At 46.9% G+C, this 25923-nt stretch overlaps 1 protein-coding gene across 3 annotated transcripts in view; it reads left to right on the forward strand.

The window, feature by feature from the left end:
• Nucleotides 1–24322, forward strand: part of FDPS (farnesyl diphosphate synthase) — a 36882-nt gene extending 12560 nt beyond the window's left edge. Inside the window, exons 1-10 of one of the 3 annotated variants that reach the window (XM_081841164.1) lie at nucleotides 61–217; nucleotides 4071–4225; nucleotides 6346–6486; nucleotides 8296–8376; nucleotides 11035–11157; nucleotides 12223–12311; nucleotides 13190–13262; nucleotides 15072–15149; nucleotides 20970–21104; nucleotides 22901–24322. In XM_081841164.1, coding sequence (XP_081697290.1) covers nucleotides 4079–4225; nucleotides 6346–6486; nucleotides 8296–8376; nucleotides 11035–11157; nucleotides 12223–12311; nucleotides 13190–13262; nucleotides 15072–15149; nucleotides 20970–21104; nucleotides 22901–23101 — 1068 coding nt within the window. In that variant the 5' untranslated portion in view covers nucleotides 61–217; nucleotides 4071–4078 and the 3' untranslated portion in view covers nucleotides 23102–24322. Of the gene's footprint in view, nucleotides 1–60; nucleotides 218–4067; nucleotides 4226–6345; nucleotides 6487–8295; nucleotides 8377–11034; nucleotides 11158–12222; nucleotides 12312–13189; nucleotides 13263–15071; nucleotides 15150–20969; nucleotides 21105–22900 lie in introns of those variants that run through there. The other 2 variants (XM_081841165.1, XM_081841163.1) reach the window with 2 other exon arrangements.
• Nucleotides 24323–25923: the final 1601 nt, after the last annotated feature.

The raw sequence follows: 25923 nt of genomic DNA on the forward strand, positions 1-25923 counted from the left end.
GGTCCATTTTTACCAAGGGAACCGCCACCCTCTTTCGCGGTGCACTCTGGGGGTTGTAGTCCGCCAGCCGGCAAACCTGCGCTGGGTTCCTTGGGGCTCTGACAGCGCGAGGACTACAAAGCCCTGAATGCACCCCGGCGCAATAGGAATCTCTATAAGTAATGCTGCCTGCAACTCTGGGTCAGTGGCGCAGAGAAGCCTGGAGAAACAGGATCAGGTGAGAGAGCCGGCGGGGAGGGGTAGAAATCTTCCTCTCCTTTGTATTCCCTTATAATGCTATATTATAAAATCAACAGAGAGCCTAAAAAAATAGCAGTTCTTTAAGGTGCCACAAGACTCCTTTGTTGATTTACCTGCAATAGACATAGCACGGCTATTCCACTGGAAACTGCATTTATTACCCACCCGAGGTCTGCGTGTGTATTACGCAGCCTAGACGCGGGGGAAAAAGGCAAAAGGGTTCCTTAAACAGGAATGGGCGGGGTGGACTCCCGGTTTCCCTGCAAACGTGAGTGTGGTTAGGACATTGTTGACAATGCAAGTCACTAGTCCTCAAGGGGTTTTGCTATCTTACCTTCCAACACATACCTGAAATAGCGTAGTAGCAAATTCGCAAGTCTTTTCGTGATAGTTAAAACCATGGCCCCTTCTAAGACAATGCAATAATAATAATAATAATAGATGCATTTCAATGATCAATGCAAATCTCCAGGTTTTGCCTTTCATAGGAATTTACAGTTTTTCTGTGCACATACTTGGGAAATGATTTGGAGTGCTCCAGTATATTCCTTCAGGGTGATTTAAGTTGTGCTTTTCTTGAAGTTCCATTGTATGTAACAGAACGTGTACACCCTTCTCTTGAAACAGAAGCATGTTCTCCGTGTTCCTAAATGCTTAACTTTCACCCCCAAGCACCCTCTCCTGCTTCGTGGAGCCCTCTTGGCTCCCTGGTATGGTCCAGAGCTTAGGGCGAGGAAACAAGCTGAAAGGTGACTCAAGCATAATGTGGAGGAAAACTCCGGTGGAATGCAATCAAACACTCATCGCTGAGCCTACCTAGTGGCAGTGAAGGCGGCAAAAAAGTCATACTTTGCTGCCTCCTCATTGTGCCATCCAACAGAGCTTTTTCCAGGTGTGGGGGCTTTTACAACCTGGCCTGAAGGAAGTGGCAAAACTGATCATAGCTCGCTGTGGCTTCTTTGCAAAGAATTTTGAGGATAAAATTGCTTGCATCCACCGGGATTTTGACTCTGCTGTTACACAGCAGATGAATCCTGAGGGGTGCCCAGAGCACGGTCTCGTCCTGTTGTGTTGGATAAGTTTCAGTTAGTAAACTCAAGGATGTTGATGATGTGCTTGGATCAGTCAGATGAGGTGATTAATGCCTCCTTGTGAGATGGGTGGTCCCTGCCTGCTTAAGTACATGGCGATGAAGCCACTCCTTTCAGGAAACCCTCTCTGGATAAAGAAAATCTAAGTAACTACAAGCAAGTTGCCAATCTCCCCTTATTGAGCAAGGTTTTGAGTGGGTTGTCGTGGACCAGATCCAGGGGCTCTTCAAGGAAACAAAATTTCTAGATCCATTTCAGTCGGGGTTCAGGCCAGGGCTTTAGAAGTGTCACGGTCCGGTTCACGGGCGATCAAAGTCCTAGCAAGGGAACGTCAGGACCGGGGGCAAGATGGTGGGGTGGGAGCAGGAACGGAAGAAGCCAGGAGTCAGGAAGCCAAGGGTCCGAGGGTCAGGAAGCAAGGAGTCACAAAGTCAGGCGTCTGAGGATCAAGAAGCAAGGAGTCCAGAAGTCAAGGGTCCGAGGGTCAAGAAGCAGGGAGTCAAGAGAGCCAGTATGGTGTAGTGGTTAAGAGTGGTAGACTCGTAGTCTGGTGAACCGGGTTCGTGTCTCCGCTCCTCCACATGCAGCTGCTGGGTGACCATGGGCCAGTCACACTTCTTTCAAGTCTCTCAGCCCCACTCACCTCAGTGTTTGTTGTGGGGGAGGAAGGGAAAGGAGATTGTGAGCCGCTTTGAGACTCCTTCGGGTAGTGATAAAGTGGGATATCAAATCCAAACTCTTCTTTTTCTTCTTCAAGAAGCCAAGGTTCAAGGATCAGGAAGCAAGAAGCCAAATGCAGCGAGGCAGGAAGCGTGTTACTGTGGCAAAGAGCCGATCTTATATCCCTTCCCGGCTCTTGCCACCAGATGCTGTGAGTTACCAGTCGGACTCACCTGTGGGGCTGCGCCTTGCCTCTCCAGAACAAACTTAGGAAGGCCCTAGTCCTGCAAAGTCCTATTGGTCACAGGGCCCGGCTCCTGCACGCACTCCTGACAAGAGGAGGGTGGCACCACTTTGCGGTGGTTCCAGTCCTACTTGGATGGTCGTTTCCAGAGGGTGATTTGGGGGGGTGCTCTTCAGTCCTGTGGAGCCATCAATGTGGGGTTCCTCAGGGTTCAGTTTTATCCCCTTATGCTGTTTAACATTTGCAAGAAACTGCTGAGCGGAGTTTGGACTACTGTATGTTGTCAACAAGATGCTAATAGCTCTGCTTCTTGTATGTATCTGCAGTTGTAGCAGTGGGTGTGCTAGACTGTTGTCATATCTCGGTAATGGGATGGATGAGGTTACAGTGGTGCCTCGCAAGACGAAATTAATCCGTTCCACGAGTCTCTTCGTCTTGCGGTTTTTTTCGTCTTGCGAAGCACCTCAAAAAACGGAAAACTCTTTCGTCTAGCGAGTTTTTCGTGTTGCGGGGCTCCACTGTATCTCTGAAGGAGCGAGCGCATAGCTTGGGCGTACTTCTGGATCCTTTGCTGTCACTTGAGGCTCAGGTGGTCTCAGTGGCACACAGTGGCTATCCTCAGCTTTGGCTGGTGGCCCATCTGTGTCCCTATCTGGACAGGGGTAGCCTAACTTCTGCCATCTATGCTCTGTATATCCTCTAGGTTAGATGACTCTGATGCGTTACATATAGGGCTGCCTCTGAAGAGAGTTCAGCTGGTGCAGAATTCGGCAGCCAGGTTGCTAACTCTGAAGCAAGACAGTTTGAGCATATTACTTTCATTCTGGCCCGACTGCCTTGGCTGCTAATTAGTTTCTGGGCCGAATTCAAAGCACTCGTTTTGATCAATAAAGCCTTAAGCTGTTCAGAATCACTATACCTCAAGGACTGCCTTTCCCCATACAAGCCAACCTAGACTCTGCAGTAATCATGTGAGACCCTTCATCGAGTGCCTCCTCCATGAGAGGTACGGAGGGTGGCAACATGAGAACAGGGCCTTTTCTGCAATGGCTCCCCTTTTTTGTGGAATGCTTCCCCCAGGCAGTCTTGCCTGGCTCCTTCATTATATATCTTTAGGTGCCAGACGAAAACATTCCTCTGTAACTAGGCCTTTGGCTGATTAATATCCTATGGCCTTTTAAATATGTTTGGGGGGGGGATTATTGGTTTGTTTTGGTTTTATTACATGTATTTTGTGTTCTCATGTTGCATTTTTATGTTGTGAACCGACCTGTGATCTTCGGATGAAGGGTGGTATACAAATTTAATTAATAGCAACAATAACTTAGGAGCATGCAGGGGCTAAAAAGTTCCCTGATCAAGCTGGTTGGATGGATGCTGGAAATTGAGATTCTGATGCAGAAATAGTATCGGGTCTTTGACGCACCCCCGTGACCTGAACCACCACAGTGCTGTGTATCTGTAAAATTAAAATTCATTGTTCCGTCCATGTTTTGGCTCAACCCAGTACTTCGCAGCCTTCCCAGAAGGTTTCCCATCAGGGAGGGTAGCCCGAGACCAAAAGTGACTCCCTACCCCTGTATTAGAGCAAATGAATGGAATGGGGGCAGAAGACTCTCTTAGGAGGGAGCAGAATGGAGCCAGAACCTCCTGGGTTGGGTTCTTGCTTAGAACTCCCCAAAAAAGTTCACCCCACGTTGTGCAATTGCCTTGGGTGTAGGCTGCCTTCTGTTGCTCTAGAGATTTATGCCAGCTTCCTTGTGTGTAGACATATCACAATGTGTGTGGGTGCCTTGCCTTGTGTAATTCCATGGCCGTGCGCTTCTCTTTTCCAGATAGAAGAATGAGCCAGAATGGAGTGGAGGCGGCGGCGGCGGCGGCCACAGACAGGGACCAGTTTGTGGGGTTCTTCCCCCAAGTTGTGAAGGATCTGACGGAAGATGACCTCCACAACGCAGAGGTGTCTGATGCTATCGCCAGGCTGAAGCAGGTGACGGCGTGAGCTTGATTTAAAAGACTTTTAATGGAAACTTGAAGCTGGTGGTTGCCAACATGGTGCTCGTAGGCACAGCGGCCTTCTTCAGGTCTTCCTCTGCTTGTCCACAAAGCCTCTGAGCCCCCAACTCCCTGCCCCCTTGGTCATGAGATATAGAGGGTCATCACCTTTCTTCCTTGAGAAAAACAGATGAAGAAGGAAGTTGGGAGAGTGATGTTCTTTCCCACTTGCTCTTTGGGCTCTATGGGCTTTTTGTTCAACTTCATCCAACTTCGTCATCCATTAGAAAAAGTAAAGTGTGTGTGTGTGTGTGTGTGTGTGTGTGTGTGTGTTGTGTATGTTCTTTCTGGGAGAGGGACCAGAAGGGGGCTATCTAGGGCAGACACCCAAAAACCCAAATATATCCTTATGTGATCCCTGACTGGTTGGGACATTATGATCTAAGACAGGCATTCAGGCCTATAACGGTTAGTGACCCTTGCCTTAAGCTGTGGTGCTGTATATTTGGGGCAGTTTCATCTCCCTAAGGCATGCACCTTATCTAAAGGGCAAATCGTGCTGTTCTTCTGTCTCATTTATTACATTCATTTTCTTCCCTGTTCCATTTGTTTACATTTGCCTCCCAGGCACATCCAGGCTTTCAACAAGGTGGTGACTTCATGGCGCTTGGGGCCTATTCTGTCTTTCTGCCTCAGAGTGGTTTCACTTTTCCCAGGGAACTCTGGGAGTTGTAACTCTGTTAGGGGATTAAGGGTCTGCTCTCGGCACCCTTAACAGACTACATCTCCCAGAGTTCTTTGGGGGAAGCCGTGGCTGTTTAAAGTGGTATCATTGTGCTTTAAATGTGTGGGGGAAAGCAAGTAAGGGAGGATGTGCCGGCTACGGATAAAATGGTGCAAAGTGTGGAAAAAGTGGACATAGAAAATATTTTCTTGCCATAGAAATCAGGAGCCATTCAGTGAAGCCAAATGTTGGAAGATTCAGGACAGACAAAAAGGAGGACTTCTTCACAAGGCTTTTGATTAAGCTATGGAATTCACTTCTATGATACGTTAGTGATGGCTGTTAAATGGGATTAGGCAAATAAGCCTGTCAGTGATTGTGAGCCATTACGTCTATATATTATTTCCAGCATTGGAAGTGTGGGCCTCTGAATGTCTGTTGAAATCATAAGTAGCGAGTTGTTGCTGTTAGCAATTGTGTGTGCAATGGATATTGTTTCACAACCTAATAGCAAATCCTCGTACAGCAGTATTTCCCAAACATGGGTCTCCAGCTGTTTTTGGACTACAATTCCCATCATCCCTGACTACTGGTCTTGCTACTTAGGGATAATGGGCAGTCCAAAAACAGCTGAAGAAACACTGCTTTACAGGATGGGAGGACTACAACTTCTGGTCATTGGCCGTTCTGGCCGGGACTGATGGGAGCTCGAGTCAACATCTGGAGGGCCACAGGTATTCCCCATCCCCACTTTAAGTAAAGGTAAAGGAGGGACCCCTGACCATTAGGTCCAGTTGCGTCCAACTCTGGGGTTGCGGCGCTCATCTCGCTTTACTGGCCGAGGGAGCCGGCGTACAGCTTCCGGGTCATGTGGCCAGCATGACTAAGCCGCTTCTGGTGAACCAGAGCAGCGCACGGAAACACCGTTTACCTTCCCGCCGGGGTGGTACCTATTTATCTACTTGCACTTTGACGCGCTTTTGAACTGCTAGGTTGGCAGGAGCAGGGACCATGCAACAGGAGCTCACCCCGTTGCAGGGGTTCGAACCGCCGACCTTCTGATTGGCAAGTCCTAGGCTCTGTGGTTTAACCCACAGCGCCACCCGCTTTACACCTCACTTAATATGTGATCCCTGACTGGTTGGGACATGACTGGTCTAAGATGGAGGCAAGAACCGGTGTCCCTCCAGATGTTACTGAACTGCCACGTCTGCCATCTCTGACCATTGGCCACGCCTGCTAATGGGGCTGATGGGAGCTGCGGGGCCACACGTTCCTCCATCCCTGTTCCGAAGCCTGCTTTCAGTAGCAAAAAGCTTCCTCTATCCTGGAGTGTGTAACTATGGGGGTGAGTGTCCCCGCAAATGTCATCCCTCCCTGTTCCCTTGCAGGTCGTGGAATACAATGCCGTCGGGGGGAAATATAACCGGGGCCTGACGGTGGTGGCTGCTTTCCGGGAGCTGGCTGCGCCAGAGCAGCAGGATCTGAAGAGCTTCCAACGTGCTCTAGCTGTCGGGTGGTGCATTGAACTGGTGGGTGTCTTGTTTTGTTTTTTTATAAGATATTTATTGAAGTTTTCCAAAGTAATACATTGTAAAACAAAAAGAAAAAAAGAAACAACAAAAATAAAAACAACTAAAAACACATAGAATTTCCATTTGCTTATTTTCTTTTGACTTATTTTCCGGACCTCCTCATACCTCCCTTTCTTATATTCCAATTCAGATTGTTTGTTCAGCAAATCCTCACCACTAGTTTTTTAACTTATCTCAAAACCTTATTTTCCGTATCTCTTAAGCATTACAGCTGGAAACCACTTAGTTTCTGTCCAACATCATTCTAACATTCGTTAATTTTACAATATTTCTGCAAATAGTCTTTAAACTTCTTCCAATCTTCTTCCGCCGACTCTTTTCCCTGGTCTCGGATTCTGCCGGTCATTTCTGCCAGTCCCATATAGTCGATCATCTTCATGAACTGGTGGGTGTTTTGTACACATTATCCCTGTTATCTGGTGATGTGGAAATAAAAGGGTGTTTCCTCAGGCTTGCCATATCTGTCCGGATTTATGTCTAATCTCATTTTGTGTGGACGTGACACCCATGCTTGAGAAATAGAATTTCTGCTTGTTCTGAGGTGAGCAGACCTACTAGTCGCAATGGCAGTGCTCTACTTCCCGATCTTGGAGGAAGCATGCATTTGAAATGGCTGGGAATTGCAGGTTGGGATAATTGCCCTTGCACTCTGGTTCTGCCTTTGGGCTTCCCATAGGCATGTGACTGGCCCCAGTGAGAACAGGCTGCTGGACAACACCGCCTGCTGTAGCAGGGCTCTTGTTACCTTCTTTTGTGTCAAATTTTCATCAGACTTTAAAATCTTTACATAGAAATTCCAGATTTCAAATTTGTTACACATTTCTCTCTAAACTTGTTATTTTTAGTCCTGTCCCATACTGCATTCTAATAAACATTTTGCCTAAGGCATAGCCTTCTATATCATAGACTATCATTTTTCTACCGCTGCTCATATTTCAAATCCTGCTCGCGATTCCATCTGATTATGGTATATTTTCGGATATTCCAAAAAGGGCTTCCATTCTGTAATGAATATTCTGTCATGTTGGCTTCTTATTTTTGCTGTTAGCACCGCCAGTTCTGCATAGTCCATTAGCTTTAAAATCCATTCTTTCTTTGGTGTTTTCTCTTCTTTCCAGCTCTGTGCATACAAGATTCAAGCTGCTGTTGTTGCATACATAAATAAGTCAATCTGCTGTTTGGGGGTCTCTGATCCTATTATCCCTAAAGGAAAGGCCTCAGGATTTTGGGGAATTACCAGTTTAGACTTTTTTTACATTTTCATTTCGTTGTGTATGATTTCCCCCAAACCATCCACCACATTTAAAAAAACTTTCCCTCATTGTTATCTGGCCTTTATCTTCCTATATATAGGAAGGCCTGCCATTTCTCAAGCTGCAAGACCGTGACAACAACCTTACCACGATCTTGCAGCTTGAGAAATGGCGAACTGACTGGCCCAAGTGAGCTGTTTAAAAAGCATGGGGGGAGGCTCTGAAGTGCCTCCCTCCTCTTTTAAACCTGCCTTTCACACAGCAATTTAGCAGAGTCTGTGTGAAGCGTCTTCCTTTGCTGAACATGCCTTTAAAGGGGGTGGGGCTCCAGGTGAGCTATGGGGGAGGCATGGGGTGATAGGTGAGGGATGGGCAGGTGTGGAGGATGGGCAAAGGGGTAGCTGGTACTGGCTAGGGGAGGGAGCGGGTGTGACAACCCCTAGTATTACAGTATGCAATAATAATATGGGGGTGGAATCTGGTTTGATTTCAGCTGCAGGCCTTTTTCCTGGTGGCAGATGACATCATGGACTATTCAGAGACCCGCCGGGGCCATCCCTGTTGGTACAAAAAGGTAGGAACGACGGTTTCTAGGGTTTGCCTGACCTCTGTGGCACGTGGGTTGGCCATTACAATGAAGGGAACAGCAACCTGTGGCCCTCTGGATGCTGTCAAGACTCCAACTCCCATCAGCCCCAGTGAGTGTGACCATCAAGGATGATGGGATTTGCTGTTCATCTGGAGGGTTGTAGGCTCCCTATCCTAGGGAGGATGTCCAGTTTCCAGGATCTAGCCTGAAATCTCTCATTGGCCCAGGCAGCTTGTGAGTTGGGTGGTTTATCTGGATCCTGGTCTTCTGGTTCTGTTGAGTCTGTGTACCAGATGGTAGCTTCCTTGCCAACCTGGTCCACCAGATGTTATTGGATCCCAGCTCCTATCAGCTCCAGCCAGTGTGGCCAGTGGCAAGGGATGATAGCTGTAATCCAACAATGTCTGGAGGGCACTAGGTTGTGCAAGAGCAGCTCTGGGTGACAGATGATTGAATGTCCTGAGCGTTGGGGAATGGGGTCCACGTTGCCTGCTTTCATTTATATGTGCAGGGGCTTAAGCCCCTGGATGCGACACCTTCTCATCTAGGAGTCTTCTGGTTGCAGCCAATGTTGGTCCTACTCTCAGAGTAAGGTAAAGGTAAAGGGACCCCTGAGCATTAGGTCCAGTCGTGACCGACTCTGGGGTTGCGGCGCTCATCTTGCTTTATTGGTTGAAGGAGCCGGCGTACAGCTTCCGGGTCATGTGGCCAGCATGACTAAGCCGCTTCTGGCGAACCAGAGCAGTGCACGGAAACGCCGTTTACCTTCCCGCCAGAGCGGTACCTATTTATCTACTTGCACTTCGACATGCTTTCGAACTGCTAGGTTGGCAGGAGCAGGGATCGAGCAATGGGCGCTCACCCCATCGTGGGGATTTGAACCGCCCACCTTCTGATCGGCAAGTCCTAGGCTCTGTGGTTTAACCCACAGCGCCACCCGCGTCCCTCTCAGAGCACACCTATTTAAATTAATAAGCATGACTCTTCACTTCTTCAGTGTGTCTGCTCCACGTAGAACTTAGTTGGATCCCAACCCTTTCCCTTCATCTCATACTTGCCAGGATTTTGCAGATAGAAAACGAGTAACACTTTAGTTTATTGCATCAAGCATCACTTTGCAAGTCCCAAGCCTTCGCTGCTGCCTATTGTTGTCTGTCTGCTGTGCTCATTCACTCTGTGCTGTTGATTATGATTAGCATTTTAAATGCAAATATCAATGGTACAAGGAAATCAAAGAGACACAACACAAAAGGGAAACGGGACTATAAGGGAAGGTGAGAAAAGCAAGCTTAATTACTTGGCTACAGAGGAATGTAGGACTCAGTGTTAGTCCTACTCGGAATAGACCCATTGAAATGAATGGTCATGACCAGCTTATGTCCATTCAATGGGACTATACTGAATAAAACTTAGCTGGGTGCAGCCCAGAAATCTTGTAGTGAATGGGGAGGGGAGAACTGAGAGGAGCTAAAAGTTGCTAGCCTTTCGGCAAAACCAATAGGGAGGCCTTACGGCTCCCTCTCTCATAACCTGATAGAATATCCTCCACTGATTATTTTTTAAGATGCCATTTTGGTGGAGAGATAACTAGCTACCACCAGCCATTCAAAAACATATACCGTATTTTCCAGCGTATAAGACTGGGCGTATAAGACGACCCCCAACTTTTCCAGTTAAAATATAGAGTTTGGGATATACTCACCGAATAAGACTACCTCTCTTCCAACGCACATCAAATAGTTTTTTTAAAAAAAATGTCTCCAGTCCGGCTCGGAAATCCGCTCCACTTCCCAGTGGCTGGGGGTGTGCTTAATGCTGTTGTTGGTCCCCTGCCTTTGTTGTGAGCCTTTCCTTTTCTTTTACTGCGGGGGCTGCTTGGGCTGAAGCAGCGGCCACATGTCTAGTTGCTTGGGCAATGCGAGGCCGCCATTTTGGACCACGTGGTCTACGGTGAGCGGTTAGGGTCATTCTGTTGCAGGTGATTGGGGGGGGGCTTCTGGGGCCAATTTTCAAGCGTATTTCTGTTTCATCTTGGTGTCCTCTGATTTAATTTGCTGCTGTTTTGTCCTTTGGTGGGGAGTTGCTGCAGGAGCTACTGATGCTGTAGCCGGCGTATGACCCCCGACTTTTGAGAAGATTTTCCTGGGTCAAAAAGTAGCCTTATACACCAGAAAATACAGTATTATTAGATCCAGTACAGTATGTGTGAATCGCCAGGCTGACCATACTGTGCCACTTTAGTGCACATAAATGCACAATCAGGTGGATGTGTACTGGCGCGTAGTTAAACTGTAGAACTCCCTGCCACAGGAAGGCCACCAACTTGGACAGCTGTAAAAGAGGATTGGGCAAATTCACAGTGAGAACATAATGCTAGGCTAGATGGCCATTGGCCTGATCCTGCAGGCTCTTACATTTTTAGATGGGTTATAATCCATTCCCCTCTCTGGGTCAAAGCTTCTACAGACTCCTTAGTAATGAACGCCACAGTCCTATGCCAGTCTCCTCAGAAGTAAATTCCACTGAGTCCAATGGAGCTTACTCCCAGGTAAGCATCACAGGACTGCAGCCTCGACGATGAGCTGGAGTGTGTGCCTAGTCACTAATGCATTGAACTGTTTCCCCTTCCTTTCTGTCCCCCAGGAAGGAATTGGCCTGGATGCCGTGAACGATGCTTTCTTGCTTGAGTCCCTCATCTACCGCTTGCTGAAGCGATACTGCCGGGGTCAGCCGTACTACCTGAACTTGCTGGAGCTGTTTCTCCAGGTGGGTTTAGGCCCTGCCGTGACAGGCTATCGTCATTTCAACACTGTCATTTTTCAACACTGTCTATATGCCAGGGACTGGGCCGAAGCCTTTGCCCCTGATGGAAGGTCCTTCTGTTGCCATGGAAACTGCTTCCCCTTCACGGGAGGGGAGGGGAGAATTTGCGGGCTTGAGTGTGGCGGAGGCCATTTTGACCTGCAGAGAATATACTCCCTGACCAAAAGGAAGACTGCACACACCCCCATTGCTTTTTCATGGAACTCCCTGTTCCCACATCCACAGAAAGGTCTGAGGGAGTGCTTGTTGCAGATTTAATCAGCAGGAAAATATTTTCTCTCTTTTATTTAAACCCATCTTTGGGGATAGCATAAGCTATTACTATTTTTTTAATTCTACCCCACCACCCTTCCATTTTATCCCCACAACATAACCCTGTTATGTTGCTTAGGCCTGACAGGCCCAAGGTCACCCTATGAGCTGCATGGCTGTTTGGGGATTTAAGTCCTTGTCCTAATCGCACCCTTTGACCATTATAGCAGCCTTCAGGCTAACGAAGAAAGCACCCTTGTGAGAGAAGCACACTGGAGGGTCTGGCTCTGGGGCCCATAACTCCTCCAAGAAGCCCTGAGCCCCATCTTTTGCAGTTTACTTTTGCAAACCTTGCTCTGCTTTCAAAAAAGCAGCCCTTTCCCCCCAGACGTGGCAGCACATTCTCTCTCTCTGCTTTCAAAGGTTAATCTTGAGGACTAGAATCTTTCCCCTTCACCAAGTTGATTGGGAAATCTCGATCACATCCTCTACTACTGCCATTAGTTGAGAAGCCGTGTCCTTTGGGTAGGAAAATAACATCAGTGCCTTCTCTTTATTCCTTTAATTAACATATATCTAAGTTGCGCTTTGGTGAGGGAGGTCTGTGAAGAAGTAGCAGACGACCCTGATCGGGCCTGTTTTTAAAAATGAGACACTTTGCAACATTTCTTCATAGGAATAGCAGGGAGCTGGTGGTTTATCAATCTTAATTTTCTGCTCTTATCCTGTTCCTGCTCCCCCCACCCCACCCCCCAGACATCATACCAGACTGAACTGGGGCAAGCCCTGGATCTTATCACTGCTCCCCCATCTAAGGTGGATCTGAACCGTTTCACAGAACAGAGGTGAGAAGCTATTGAGATGACAAGGAAATAGTATTGGACTTGGCCCGGAAAAAAGTGGCGCAATGATGGTTATTGATAATTAAATCTACAAAAAGAACAAAGCGCTGCATCCACTGTTGGCTATTCAGAGTTGGCTCATTGCTATTAATGGACATGACCTAGCTTGGATATATTAATTTCTGTGGCTCTGTTCTGAGTGTATAACTTACAGTGGTGCCTCGCAAGACGAAATTAATCCGTTCTGTGAGGCTCTTCGTATAGCGGTTTTTTTGCCTTGCGAAGCAAGCCCATTGACAGCTTAGCGGATTAGCGCTATTAGTGGTTTAGCGGCTTTTAGCGGATCAGCTGATAAGCGGCTTATCAGCGGATCAGCTGATAAGCGGCTTAGGGCTTAGGAAAAGGGGGAAAAAAGGGAAAAAACCCCGCAGGAACTCGCAAGACTTTTGTGTCTTGCGAAGCAAGCCCATAGGGAAATTCGTTTTGCGAAGCGCCTCCAAAACGGAAAACCCTTTCGTCTAGCGGGTTTTCCGTCTTGCGAGGCGTTCGTCTTGCGGGGCACCACTGTACTTGAAAACAACCCGACCCTTTTTTATAATAAAGGGGAGCTGTGAGGTTTTGTTGTTGAGGATTGGCAAAGGGGGTGCTGGGTAAACAGAATTGGTGTGCATACCTGTCAACTTTTCCCCTTTCTTGCGAGGAATCCTATTCGGAATAAGGGGTTTTCCCTTTAAAAAAGGGAAACGTTGACAGCTATGTTGGTGAGCAATGCAAGCAGGAGTTGCAGCCCCTAGTGTGTTGCATATTTATGATTCAAAGCTGGAAACCTTTCAAGTCATGACCGGCTCTAACCTTGAACTGCGGGTGCCCTTCTCTGGCAGGTACAAAACGATTGTCAAATACAAGACGGCCTTCTACTCATTCTACCTCCCAGTGGCGGCTGCAATGTACATGGTGAGCGAACGGACTTTTGCAATACCAATGTTGCTTGGCAGGGAGGGAGGGAGGGTGTCGCAAAGACAAGTTTTCCTGGGGCTGGAGAGCCGAAGGCCAAGCATGTTCAGGCTTCTGCCCTTAGCTGGGAGTCCTAGGGTCCCTGGCTCCCAGGAATAGCAAGGCCAGGGGGCCGCCAACCTAGCCCCATTCATCAGCCAGAGAAGGAGCAGCTGCAAATTGCTGGTTGCTTCCTCCTCACTGCTAGCAAGAACACTCAGCTCCAACTGTTAGTTTCCCCAGAAGCAACAGAAGCGGACACACTGATCCCAGCCCATGTGCCAGAGGGCAAAGGGCCCTTTGAGGTTGCATTCCCTCCCTGCCAGGAAGAGCAGCAAGGGGTAAGAACAGCCTGGCCCTAGAGCTATCAACCACTACCCAAATAAAAACACCTGCAAGGAAAGGTCAGCCTGCCCTGAACTGGATATAACTGCCCTCTTATAGCAATAAATAATAATAATAATAATAATAATAATAATAATAATAATAATAATAATAAATTATTATTATTATTTATACCCCACCCATCTGACTGGGTCTCCCCAGCCACTCTGGGTGGCTTCCAACCAAATATCAAAAACAATACAGCGTCAGACATTAAAAACTTCCCTAAACAGGGCCGCCTTCAGGTGTCTTTTAAAAGTAAAATAGCTTGGCATCTGCTGGGAGGGCGTTCCACAAGGCGGGTGCCACTACCGAGAAGGCCCTCTGTCTGGTTCTCTGTAACCTCACTTCTCGCAATGAGGGAACCACCAGAAGGCCCTTGGCGCTGGACCTCAGTGTCCAGGCAGAACGATGGGGGTGGAGATGCTCCTTCAGGGCTTTAAAGGTCAGCACCAACACTTTGAATTGTGCTTGGAAACGTACTGGGAGCCAGTGTAGGTCCTCGGAGCTGGACCTCAGTATCCGGGCTGGATGATGGGAGTGGAGACGCTCCTTTGTTCTGTTCTTGGAAGAACTCCTTCCTCTACCTTTCCCCTCGACTTCCCTTTTCCCCTTGTGTGCTTTAGTTTGTAACACTGAGAGCTGGGCCTCCCTCCCTCAGTCTCTCTCCCTCGTTTTCATTTTTAATTGGTGTGAGCCGCTCAGGCAATTGTCTGCAAAGTGGGATTTCAAAAATGCAGTGAGAATAAATAAAAACAAGAAGGGTTTGTGGGGACCCAAGTTGTCGTTTGGTTCCCACTCCTAAAGGGGAGAGTGTATGCATTTGGAATCTTTTATTTGAATCTTTGAGCAAGTCATTCTCTTGGGTAACTCTGTTTAACAATAGTGTGTATTCATTGAGCCACACAGCTGCACACAAAACAACATTATATATATATATTTTAAAAAACAAATATGGTAATCAAATAACAAAGCAATTTTTTAAAAAAATCTAAGAAGCCTCTGGCCATCAAATAGGTTATTTATTCATAGGTTGTTGGATCCCAAATGCTTGCGGAAGCAAAACTGTCTTTGCCAAAGTACTAAAATGGATGGAGAAAGGGCAGCCTTAATACAAGAACAAATCTTGTAAGCTCACTGCAGACAATGGGAAGGCCCCTCTCCTGCATTGACCCCTCCAACAGAAGAAATGAGGTGCAAGGCCTTCAAAAGTAGCCTTGATGTGCCTGGGTGTTTTTTACAGAAGGAAATACTAACGACTCTTGCCTCCCTGCCCCCAGAGAATTCTGGTAAATGTAGTTTTCGGGAGAGCTCTGGTAATGGCTTCCCAGGAGAAATGGCTCCCAAAGTAACTTTTAAATGTTTTGTCTGTCTTCTCTTCTCCAGGCTGGCATAGACAGTGAAGAGGAACATGCTCATGCGAGGACCATCCTATTACAGATGGGGGAGTTCTTCCAGATCCAGGTGTGCTTTTCTTCTCTTACTTATGGAGATCTCTGTCCACATCTGCACCATCCTGTATACCTGAAGGAGCGTCTCCACCCCCATCATTCAGCCCGGACACTGACGTCCAGCGCTGAGGGGCTTCTGGTGGTTCCCTCACCGCAAGAAGTGAAGTTATAGGGAACCAGGCAGAGGGCCTTCTCGGTAGTGGCACCTGCCCTGTGGAACACCCATCAGATGTCAAGGAAATAAACATCTAAGTTTTAAAGGCAGTTTAAAGGCAGACCTGTTTAGGGACGTTTTTAATGTTTAATGCTGTATTGTGTTTTTAATACAGTGGTACCTCTGGATGTGAATGGGATCCATTCCGGAGCCCCGTTCGCATCCTGAAGCAAATGTAAGACGCGACTGCGGGTCGCGTTTCACTGCTTCCGCGCATGCGTGTTACGTCATTTTAAGCGTCTGCACATGCGCGAGCGGCAAAACCCGGAAGTAACGCACTCCGTTACTTCCGGGTCGCCATGGAGCACAACCCGGAAATATTTAAGCTGAAGCGTATTCATCCCGAGGTATGACTGTATTCGGTTGGGAGCCGCCCAGAGCAGCCAGATGGGTGGGGTATAAATAATAAATAAATAATTATTATTATTATTATTATTATTATTATTATTAAATTTAAAGCAGTGTTGCACCACGAACAGTCATGGCTTCCCCCAAAGAACTCTGGAAACTGTGGTTTAAGAATACTGCAAGTTGTTAAGAGACCCCTCAATTCCCTGTACAGAGCTACAATTCTCAGAGTGGTTTAATAGTCAATGCTTCTTTCACAGTACTCTGGGAACTGTAGTTCTCTGATCAGTTCCCAGGAGTCACTGGATATGGCTCAGAGCATGTAATATGTTGTTTCAACAAGGAGATCAGGGTTCAGAGGCGAAGCTGTGGTGGACCCTTTTTCTGTGCATACTTTTGTTCTTCTTCTCGTTCTCTCCCTCTCCATTCTTTCCATGAGGACCAGCACCTTTCCTGTTATTTTAAATTGGGCAGGGAGCCTGTTGTTGCTGGTTATCTGTCATGATTCAAGGCTGCATTTCTAACTAAACCCCAGGACATACTTTTGTGTAGACAAGGTTAGCAATAGACAAAGTTACATCTCGCAACTGGACTGGACTTCTGAGTTGACAAGGTTTGTCAAGTTACTACCCTGAAGGAACATGGAACAGGTTTGAACCAGTTACAGAGAGGTATCTGAAGAAGTGTGCATGCACACGAAAGCTCATACCAAGAACTGACTTAGTTGGTCTTTAAGGTGCTACTGGAAGGAATTTGTTTAGGTTTGAACCAGGAAACCCAAAATTGCACTACTTGTTAGATCAGGCTAGCTGATATTTTGCCTAAAACCCCTTTTTTCTTTTTTTCTTTTTTTAAAATAATATTTATTAAAGTTTCAAAAAAGTTACAAGAATAAAAAAAGAAAGAAAAAAAGAAGAAGCGAAAAATACAAAATACAAAAAAGTAAAAACAATTAAAAACAAATCAACCTTTCCATGTCTTGACTTTCATTTACTTGTTCCCCTGACCTTCTTGCACCTCCCTTTTTTGTATTCTAGTTCAATTAGTTGTTTCAGCAAATCCTTTCCATTTTTGCTTTTATCTTAATAATTTATCTTAACATATTATGTTATAAAGGAGTACCTAAAACCCCTTTTTTCTCCCTTCCTTCCTCTTAGTAAAAGTTGCGTAAGTGGGGAAAGAATAGGAACAAGGAAATTACTATGGGGTTTTTTCCCCCAGAAGAATGCAGTTTTAAAACTTCAGTCCTTAGGGTAACTGAAATGGTGTATGCTGCTTTTGCAAGCCAGGGTCAGAGAGAGTTACATACCATATTTTTCCATGTATAAGACTAGGGTGTTGGTTTTTTTACCAAAAAAGTAGGTTTAAAATTGGGGCTCGTCTTATACACGGGTAGTGCTGAGGGGTGTTTTCTTAATTTGGAGTCCCCCAAAATAGAGGGTGTCTTATACATGGGGCGTCTTATACACAGAAAAATACAGTGATAGCTTATCAAAGTAACTCAAAGTCATATCTTATCTGTGTATTTGGTTCCAACTGATTGGACACCATTCATTCATTTACAGGAATTTATGTTGCTTTTCGGGGCAGACGTCATAAAGCACTCTATATAAGATTATTATAACAGTAAGCATCACCTTAAAAAAAAATATTTCACAAGACAACTTGCTTATTTAGAAAAAGCTGTTAATGGTTCTTCTTCCCTCATTGCAAGATGGTCCTTTAGTTACAGATTAGAAACCAATCATTAACGTGTGTGGGATGATCCAGACAGGTATTAAAGCACCCAGCATAGTTTCAAGCAGGCTTGGACCTGTCAGGGTACATAGGAACCGCACGTAAGCCTGCGCTGTATACGTTTTTTTAGAGAAAGAGTCGAGCTTGTAGACATGTCCAGACATTAGGAGACCCCCTGTTCCCCTTACAAAGCTGTACAGTGGTGCCCTGCAAGACGGAAAACCCGCTAGACGAAAGAGTTTTCTGTTTTGGAGGGGTTCGCAAAACGAATTTCCTATGGGCTTGCTTCGCAAGACGAAAATGTATTGCGAGTTCCTGCGGTTTTTCCCCCCTCCCCCCTTTTTCTAAGCCGCTTATCCGATAAGCCGCTAAAAGCCGCTAAACCACTAATAGCGCTAATCCGCTAAGCCGTCAATGGGCTTGCTTCGCAAGACGAAAAACTGCTAGACAAAGAGAATCGCGGAACGGATTCTTTTTGTCTTGTGAGGCACCACTGTAATTCCCAGGGTTCCCTGGGGAGAGGGATCAGTGGTTAAGCCACTCTGAGAAACTGCAGCTCTGCGAAAGGAATAGAGGCGTCCTCCTAACAACTCACAGCAACTTGAACAAAAGACAGTTTCCCAGGATCCTTTGGGGGAAGCCATGAGTGTTTAAGGGACGCGGGTGGCGCTGTGGGTTAAACCACAGAGCCTAGGACTTGCCGATCAGAAGGTCGGCAGTTCGAATCCCCGCGACGGGGTGAGCTCCCGTTGCTCGGTCCCTGCTCCTGCCAACCTAGCAGTTCGAAAGCACGTCAAAGTGCAAGTAGATAAATAGGTACCGCTCCGGCGGGAAGGTAAATGGCGTTTCTGTGCGCTGCTCTGGTTCGGCAGAAGCGGCTTAGTCATGCTGGCCACATGACCCGGAAGCTGTACGCCGGCTCCCTCGGCTAATAAAGCGAGATGAGCACCGCAACCCCAGAGTCGGCCACGACTGGACCTAATGGTCAGGGGTCCCTTTACCTTACTATGAGTGTTTAAAGTGGCATGATACTGCTTTAAATGTATCAAGTGGATGGGGCTTTTGTTTCATGACCCTGTTTCCATATAAGTTACGGTCTCTGCTCAAATGTGGGGAACATCAGGCTTGAGGGGGACATATTTTAATCCTCCAGGATTCCCTCTTTGGCCCTCAGGTCTCTTCCTCAGGCCGCACACCAGCTCAGCTTTCCACCTTCCTCAAATATTTTTGCCTGGCAGAACCTCATTCCTCTTGCTTGCCTGGTGTGTGTGTAGAAAGTAGCCTACCACACAAAGCCAAAGCTTACATGCCCACTTTTGCCCCTGGCCCCAGCTACCACTGACATGTGGCCCTCAGTCTGCGCAAGGTTTCCCATCCTTGTTCCACGCGATCAATCTAGGAGCCTCTGCCTCTCCTCAGTCTCTCTGCTGCCAATTTTCTTTTCAAGGGTGGCTGGCTTTGGTCGTCATGGCAACCAGGAACCCATGTTATGGCAGCTTCCTGCTGGAACCTTGTTGAATGCCCATAATTGAGAGTGTCTGATATCTTTGCATTTTTATTTTTATTTTTTTGTCCTTCCACTGAGTAACCTGTTGCTGGAGATCAATGGCAGGGGAAGAGTATAAACATTCTATATCCAAGGCAGTATATGTTTGTGTCTGTGTGTGTGTGTGTGTGTGTGTGTGTGTGTGTGTGTGTGTGTGTGTCTGTGTGTGTGTGTGTGTGTGTGTGTGTGTGTGTGTGTGTGTGTGTGTAAATATATGTATATATTTATAATTTTTTTTGTTGATATGGGAAGCTAAATCACTCTTGTAGGTAACTGATAACTTCTTTGTAAAGACTATACAGTGTCCAGAACCTTACTTTCATAAACATATAACTGTGAAGAGTATATTTACAATTTCATGCACAGGTTTCCTCCTATTAATGTTTAGGGATCTTCCTCTGTCTGTTTGACTTCAGACAGATCACACTGACACAACACTGTCCCCAGCAGAGCTGCCGTTCTCCTCACAGACAGAGAAGTAGAAAGCAGTTAAAAACGACAGTTGCTGGAATAACAGTCACAACGGAACGGAATGCCTCTCTTATGTGAATCAGCCAATCACACGAGGGCTACTGCCAAAGCGGGGGGAAAACCCCATGTTAAAAATACACAGTAACCCAACCTAAGTAAACATTCCCATTTCAGGAAATTAAACCATTATCCTTAACAGAGTTCCCTGAATACGAGGAGAAGAGCTAGCTGTAGCTCAGTGGTAGAGCAGTTGCTTTGCATGTAGAAGGTCCCAGGTTCAATCCCAGGCACCTTCAGAGAGCTGCTACCAGCCAGTATAGGCAAAATGGAGCCAGGTGGGCCAATGGCAGTTTCCTGTGTTCCCAAACTGCAGACAGCAAGGAGCTGGCTCTGCCACATGCTACCCCTCTCACCAGCTAGGCTGGATCCCGCCTCCCTGCTCACAGGGGCCCTCAGGTCTAAGGGCCCCATGCAAGAGAGCAGCAGGGGCGATGGAGCGAGCTCTGTTATGCGCAACAGAATGCCGTGGAAAATCGTTTCAAAAGAAGGTACTGGAGCACTTCGAATCATTTGCCCATGTGTATGCAGAGAGATTAGCAGATCTTAGCTGAAAGACAGCATCTGGAGATCTGCACTGAGCGTTGCAAAGCCTCCTTAATTATTGCTATATGTTTTTAGGAGTACAGTGGTACCTCGGGTAACAGACGCTTCAGGTTACAGACTCTGCTAACCCAGAAATAGTACCTCGGGTTAAGAACTTTGCTTCAGGATGAGAACAGAAATCGTGTGGCGGCAGCGGGAGGCCCCATTAGCTAAAGTGGTACCTCAGTTTAAGAACAGACCTCCAGAACAAATTAAGTTCCTAACCTGAGGTACCACTGTATTACATAATCTTATAAAGGGTGGCGTGGTGGTGAGGGGGCATGGCGGTGAGGGCCATGAAGGGACCCTGCACTTCAGAATCTGCAATAATAATAATAATAATAATAATTTATTATTTGTACCCTGCCCATCTGGCTGGGTTTCCCCAGCCACTCTGGGCGGCTTCCACAGAGACAAAAAATACACTAAAATGTCACATTAAAAACTTCCCTGAAGCCTTAAGATGTCTTCTGAATGTCAGGTAGTTGTTTATCGCTTTGACATCTGATGGGAGGGCGTTCCACAGGGTGGGCGCCACTACCGAGAAGGCCCTCTGTCTGGTTCCCTGTAATCTCACTTCTCGCAATGAGGGAACCGCCAGAAGACCCTTGGTGCTGGACCTCAGTGTCCAGGCAGAACGATGGAGGTGGAGTCGCTCCTTCAGGTATACTGAGCCGAGGCCGTTTAGGGCTTTAAAGGTCAACACCAACACTTTAAATTGTGCTCGGAAACGTACTGGGAGCCAATGTAGGTCTTTCAAGACCGGTGTTATGTGCCACTATACTAGTGGCGCCTTGGTCTTCTCTAGCAATTTCTCTGGGCCCAGCGGTGCAGGTAATGTCAAGTCACAGCACTAACACACTCCCTGCCTGCAGGATGATTTCCTTGACTGCTTTGGTGACCCTGAAATGACCGGGAAGATCGGAACGGACATCCAGGATAACAAATGCAGCTGGTTGGTGGTGCAGTGCTTGAAACGAGCCTCTGCAGAACAGAGACAACTTTTAGAGGTAAAGAGGCTTTACAATTCCATGCCCTGCTAGCGTGGGAGGGAGGGGAGCCATAATCCCTCTTTGTCCCACTGGGACCAGAAGCTGGTTGGTACCTGTGGATTTCTCCATCTCTCTTTGAAATCCAAGCAGCGATTCGAAAAAGAGCTTAGCTGCTTTTCATCAGGTGCCAAAATGTTTTTTTAAAAAAATCCAGTTTACACCCTGATGCAAGTTACGGCAAAACACCAGCAAGTGTGCAGAAGTCAATTGAAATTGGTAAAGACAAATAACCTCTTTTTAGACAATTTCTTTTTTTCTAAGCTACCTTTTGGGGGAAACACCCAAAGGCACAAGAACACTAAAAGAGAGTTGAAAGAAGTATTTTAACATAAAACAATGAGAAGAGTTAATTTTGTGTTTGCTGATGAAAGATGAATCATAATAAATTAGTTTAGATCTATTTATTTGTAACTAGGCACCCAGCCATTGCAAAAGCCTGACAGTATCAATGTACCAGTAACTTGAACTGAAGTTTGTGTTAACTCAGACTCAAATAAACTGCAACATAAAGCAGACTTAAAATGCCAGATTTCCCTGGCAGGTGACAATATGCCGGGGGGGGGGGGGAAGACCTGTTCCTCTTTTAACAAATATTAAAATGAAATAAGTGACTAACAAATAGAGCTGAGTGTCATCGGCATACTGAAGGCACCTTGCCCCAGAAGTCCTAATGGCCACTCCCAACAGTTTCATACAGATATTAGATAGCGCCGGGGATAACGTAAACTCCAGAGGGCCGAAAAGCACTCTCCCGATGCTACTTTCTGAATTTGGTCCGGGAGGTAGGACTGGAACCCAGTTCCCATTCCCCAGAGCCGGTCCAGGAAGACGCCATGGTTGATGGTATCAAAAGCCAAAGAGAAGGTCAAGAAGCAGGAGCAAGGCCACACACTCCCTTGCCCCACTCTCTGCAAGGTCATCCATCTGGACCGCCAAGGATGACTCAGTCCCATGGCCAGGCCTGAACCTGGATTAGAAGGGATCTAAAGGATTGGTGTCACCCAAGAATGCTAGTAGCTGCCCCACCAGAATCCTCTCTACCCAAAACATTAGTCCACCCAAAACATTTGCCCCCAAAACATTAGTCATTATTGCTAAATGTGCATCTATGCATCTAAAAGGTAAAGGGACCCCTGACCATTAGGTCCAGTCATGGCCGACTCTGAGGTTACGGCGCTCATCTTGCTTTATTAGCCGAGGGAGTCGGCGTACAGCTTCCGGGTCATGTGGCCAGCATGACTAAGCCACTTCTGGCGAACCAGAGCAGCGCACGGAAACGCCGTTTACCTTCCCGCCGGAGCGGTACCTATTTTATCTACTTGCACTTTTTTTGGGCGTGCTTTCGAATTGCTAGGTTGGCAGGAGCAGGGACCGAGCAACGGGAGCTCACCCCGTCGCGGGGATTCGAACCGCCGACCTTCTGATCGGCAAGTCCTAGGCTCTGTGGTTTAACCCACAGCGCCACCCGCATCCCTATCATCTATGCATCTACACGTATGCAATTATGTGTCTTCCCACCCACCTTTTTTGGTGATGCATTTTCTTCTAGTTTTGTCACTGGAGTAGAATGTGGGCCACGTTTCAAGATCCCTGGGACCCATAGTTTGTGAAGGGTGCTGGGAACTGTAGCTCTGTGAAAGGAGTGAACTACACTTCCCAGCATCCTTTCAGGGGGAAGCCATGGTGTGTTTTCGCAGCCTCAATCTGCCCTCGCAGCATTCCTTTTTTAAATCTATAAATCTCTGCCCCTCTAGGAGAACTATGGACAAAAGGATCTGGACAAAGTTGCACATGTGAAACAGCTCTATGAGGAGCTGGGCCTGAAGAAAATCTACCAGGACTATGAGGAGAGCAGCTACCAGTGCTTATCGGGCCTTATTTCCCAGCATGCTGTACGTCTGCCCAGCCAGATCTTCCTTGGCCTGGCCCAGAAGATCTACAAGAGGCAGAAATGACAGACTCGGCTATCAAGAAGGAATATAAATGCTTGTCACATGTGTGTTTGTGTGGGAGGGTGGGTTTTCCCCATCTTACCTGACACTGATTAGTGGAGCTGCTTTAAAACCTGTTTTTGAAACCTAGTTCAGGCATTTCTTAACTCCCTGACACTGGGAGTGGTGGTTTGAAGGGGCCGGAAGGCTGAGGCACACTATCCAAGGTGTTCTCACCGCTCTTTAAACTTCTGACTATTCCCAGGATTCCCTGGGCTAAAACCAAGTAGTGTCCAGCTTAACCCAAGAAACATGCCCATCTAGTTCCCATGTTTTTCCTTTTTTGGTTCTGCTGGCATCAGCAGTGCCCTGCAGTGCTCTGGCCACTTCTCCCAACCCTGCTGGTGAATCTTTATTCCCCACCACCACCACCACCACTGCCACCACAACTCTTAGAAACAGCTGGTGGCTGCCTATTTAAAATAAAATTTTAAAATCCTTCCATGAAGTGCATGGGTTTTTTTTTTTTTTTTTTTTTTGCATCTTAAATGCAAACTGTTTTACCTCAGGGTGAGCTGTCCTGTGGTGATGAGGAGAGCATTTTTGGCTAAGGATTTTTCTTCCTTCAGTCTTTCTCCCATTGCCAGCCTCTAAGCAAGGGGGTGAGGCTGCTACAATTTTGTTTGTTTGTGGAAGAAGACAAGGTCCATAGCTGAATGTAATCATCTCTGTAACATGCACCATGCATTTAAAGCACCCCTCCGAAAAAAAAACAATCCAACAACCTGAGAATTGTGGCTTAAGGGCCCTGAGAATTGTTGCTCTGTGAAAGGGTAAACTACAGTTATCAATATTTTTTTGGGGGGGGGAGCGGAGTGATGTGCTTTTAATGTCTCTCTCTCTCTCTCTCTCTCTCTCTCTCTCTCTCTCTCTCACACACACACACACACACACACACAGAGAGAGAGAGAGAGAGCGCGCGCGCGCGCATATCTATAGTAAATGTTGCTGACTGTATGTCCTGACATAGCTTCTCAGGAGGGAGAACGATTCACCTGAATCAAAACAAACCTGTTCCCATTTTGGGGAGGGGGGGCATAAAGAAGACCCCCTACCACAGTGCTCTGGAGCAGCACCCAGGGGTGAAAATGATGTTTGGGGGGGGTAGTATCAAGCATCCTATCGTAATGGAATGCACAGGCTGGAGAAAAATGAGTTTGTAGCAATAAATTATTTTGAAACCAGGCTCTTGTTTATATTCATTTCAGCGACTTTTGTATACTCCTTTGTTGTATGTTTACGCTTTTAGTTGCATACAGTTTTTTGGCCCAAAGCCACCAACCCACCCTGTGAAATTGTGTTCTAGGCCGTCTACATGAAATACTCAGTCTATCAATAAAATTCAGAGTTGGAAAGAAACTAATATAAAAGAAGTCCAACTTGTAAATTAAAATCCTTTTTCTGCAAGGAGCTTAAGATGGCATATACAGTGGTACCTTGGGTTAAGTACTTAATTAGTTCCAGAGGTCCGTTCTTAACCTGAAACTGTTCTTAACCTGAAGCACCACTTTAGTTAATGGGGCCTCCTGCTGCCGCCGGAGCACGATTTCTGTTCTTATCCTGAAGCAAAGTTCTTAACCTGAAGCACTATTTCTGGATTAGCGGAGTCTGTAACCTGAAGCGTATGTAACCTGAAGCGTGTGTAACCCGAGGTACCACTGTATAGTTTTCCTCCTCACTTAATCCTCCTATGAGGTACGTTAGGCTGAGAAACAGTAAATGGCCCCAAATCACCCACTAAACTTCACGGCCAAGTGGGGATTTGAACCCTAGGCTCTCAGGTCTTAGTTATTAAATTTATATACCACCCTTCATCTCTAAATCTCAGGGCAGTTCACAACATAAAAACACAAAATGAGAACGCAAAATGCATAATAACATAAAAACCAAACCCACAAACACATTTAAAAGGCTATAGTATAGAACATTAATCAGCCAAAGGTCCGATTAGAGAGAAAAGTGCCCACCTGGCGCCTAAAGATATGTAATGAAGGTGCCTGGCGGGCCTCCCTGGGTAGGGCAATTCCACAAACGGAGCCCCTGCGGAAAAGGCCCGTTTTTGTGTGGTCACCCTCTCATGGAGGAGGCACACAAAGAAGGGCCACAAATGATGATCACAGGGTCCGGGTCACTTTATATGGGGAAAGGCGGTCCTTGGGGTATTGTGGTCCTGCTCCATTTAAGACTTTATAGGTCAAAACAAGCTCTTTGAATTGGACCCGGAAACTAATCAGCAGCCGGCGCAGTCGGGCCAGGATCCGTGTATGATGCTCACATCGCCTTGCCCAGGTGAACAACCCGGCTGCTGAATTCTGCGCCGGCTGAAGTTTCCGAACCGTCTTCAGAGGCAGTCCTAGGTATAACAAGTTGCAATTGTTGAACCTAGAGGTTACCACGGCATAGACACCAGTCGTTGGGCTATCCCTGCCCAGATAAGGGCACAGCTGGGATACCTGAGCCTCAAGGGACAGCGCAGGACCCAGAAGTATCCCCAAGGAGCCCAGACAGAGGGGGGACATATGGGCCACTTGGCCCAGGCCTCCGATTCCAAAGGGGGCCTCGGTCAGCATACATTCCCTATGTATTTTTAAAAAGCACCACAGTGGTACCTCGGGTTACATATGCTTCAGGTTACAGACTCCGCTAACCCAGAAATAGTGCTTCAGGTTAAGAACTTTGCTTCAGGATGAGAACAGAAATCGCGCAGCAGCAGGAGGAGGCCCCATTAGCTAAAGTGGTGCTTCAGGTTAAGAACACTTTCAGGTTAAGTACGGACCTCCGGAACG

This window comes from Podarcis erhardii (genome assembly GCF_964252035.2).
Source record: "Podarcis erhardii genome assembly, chromosome: 15".
Lineage (NCBI taxonomy): Eukaryota > Metazoa > Chordata > Lepidosauria > Squamata > Lacertidae > Podarcis > Podarcis erhardii.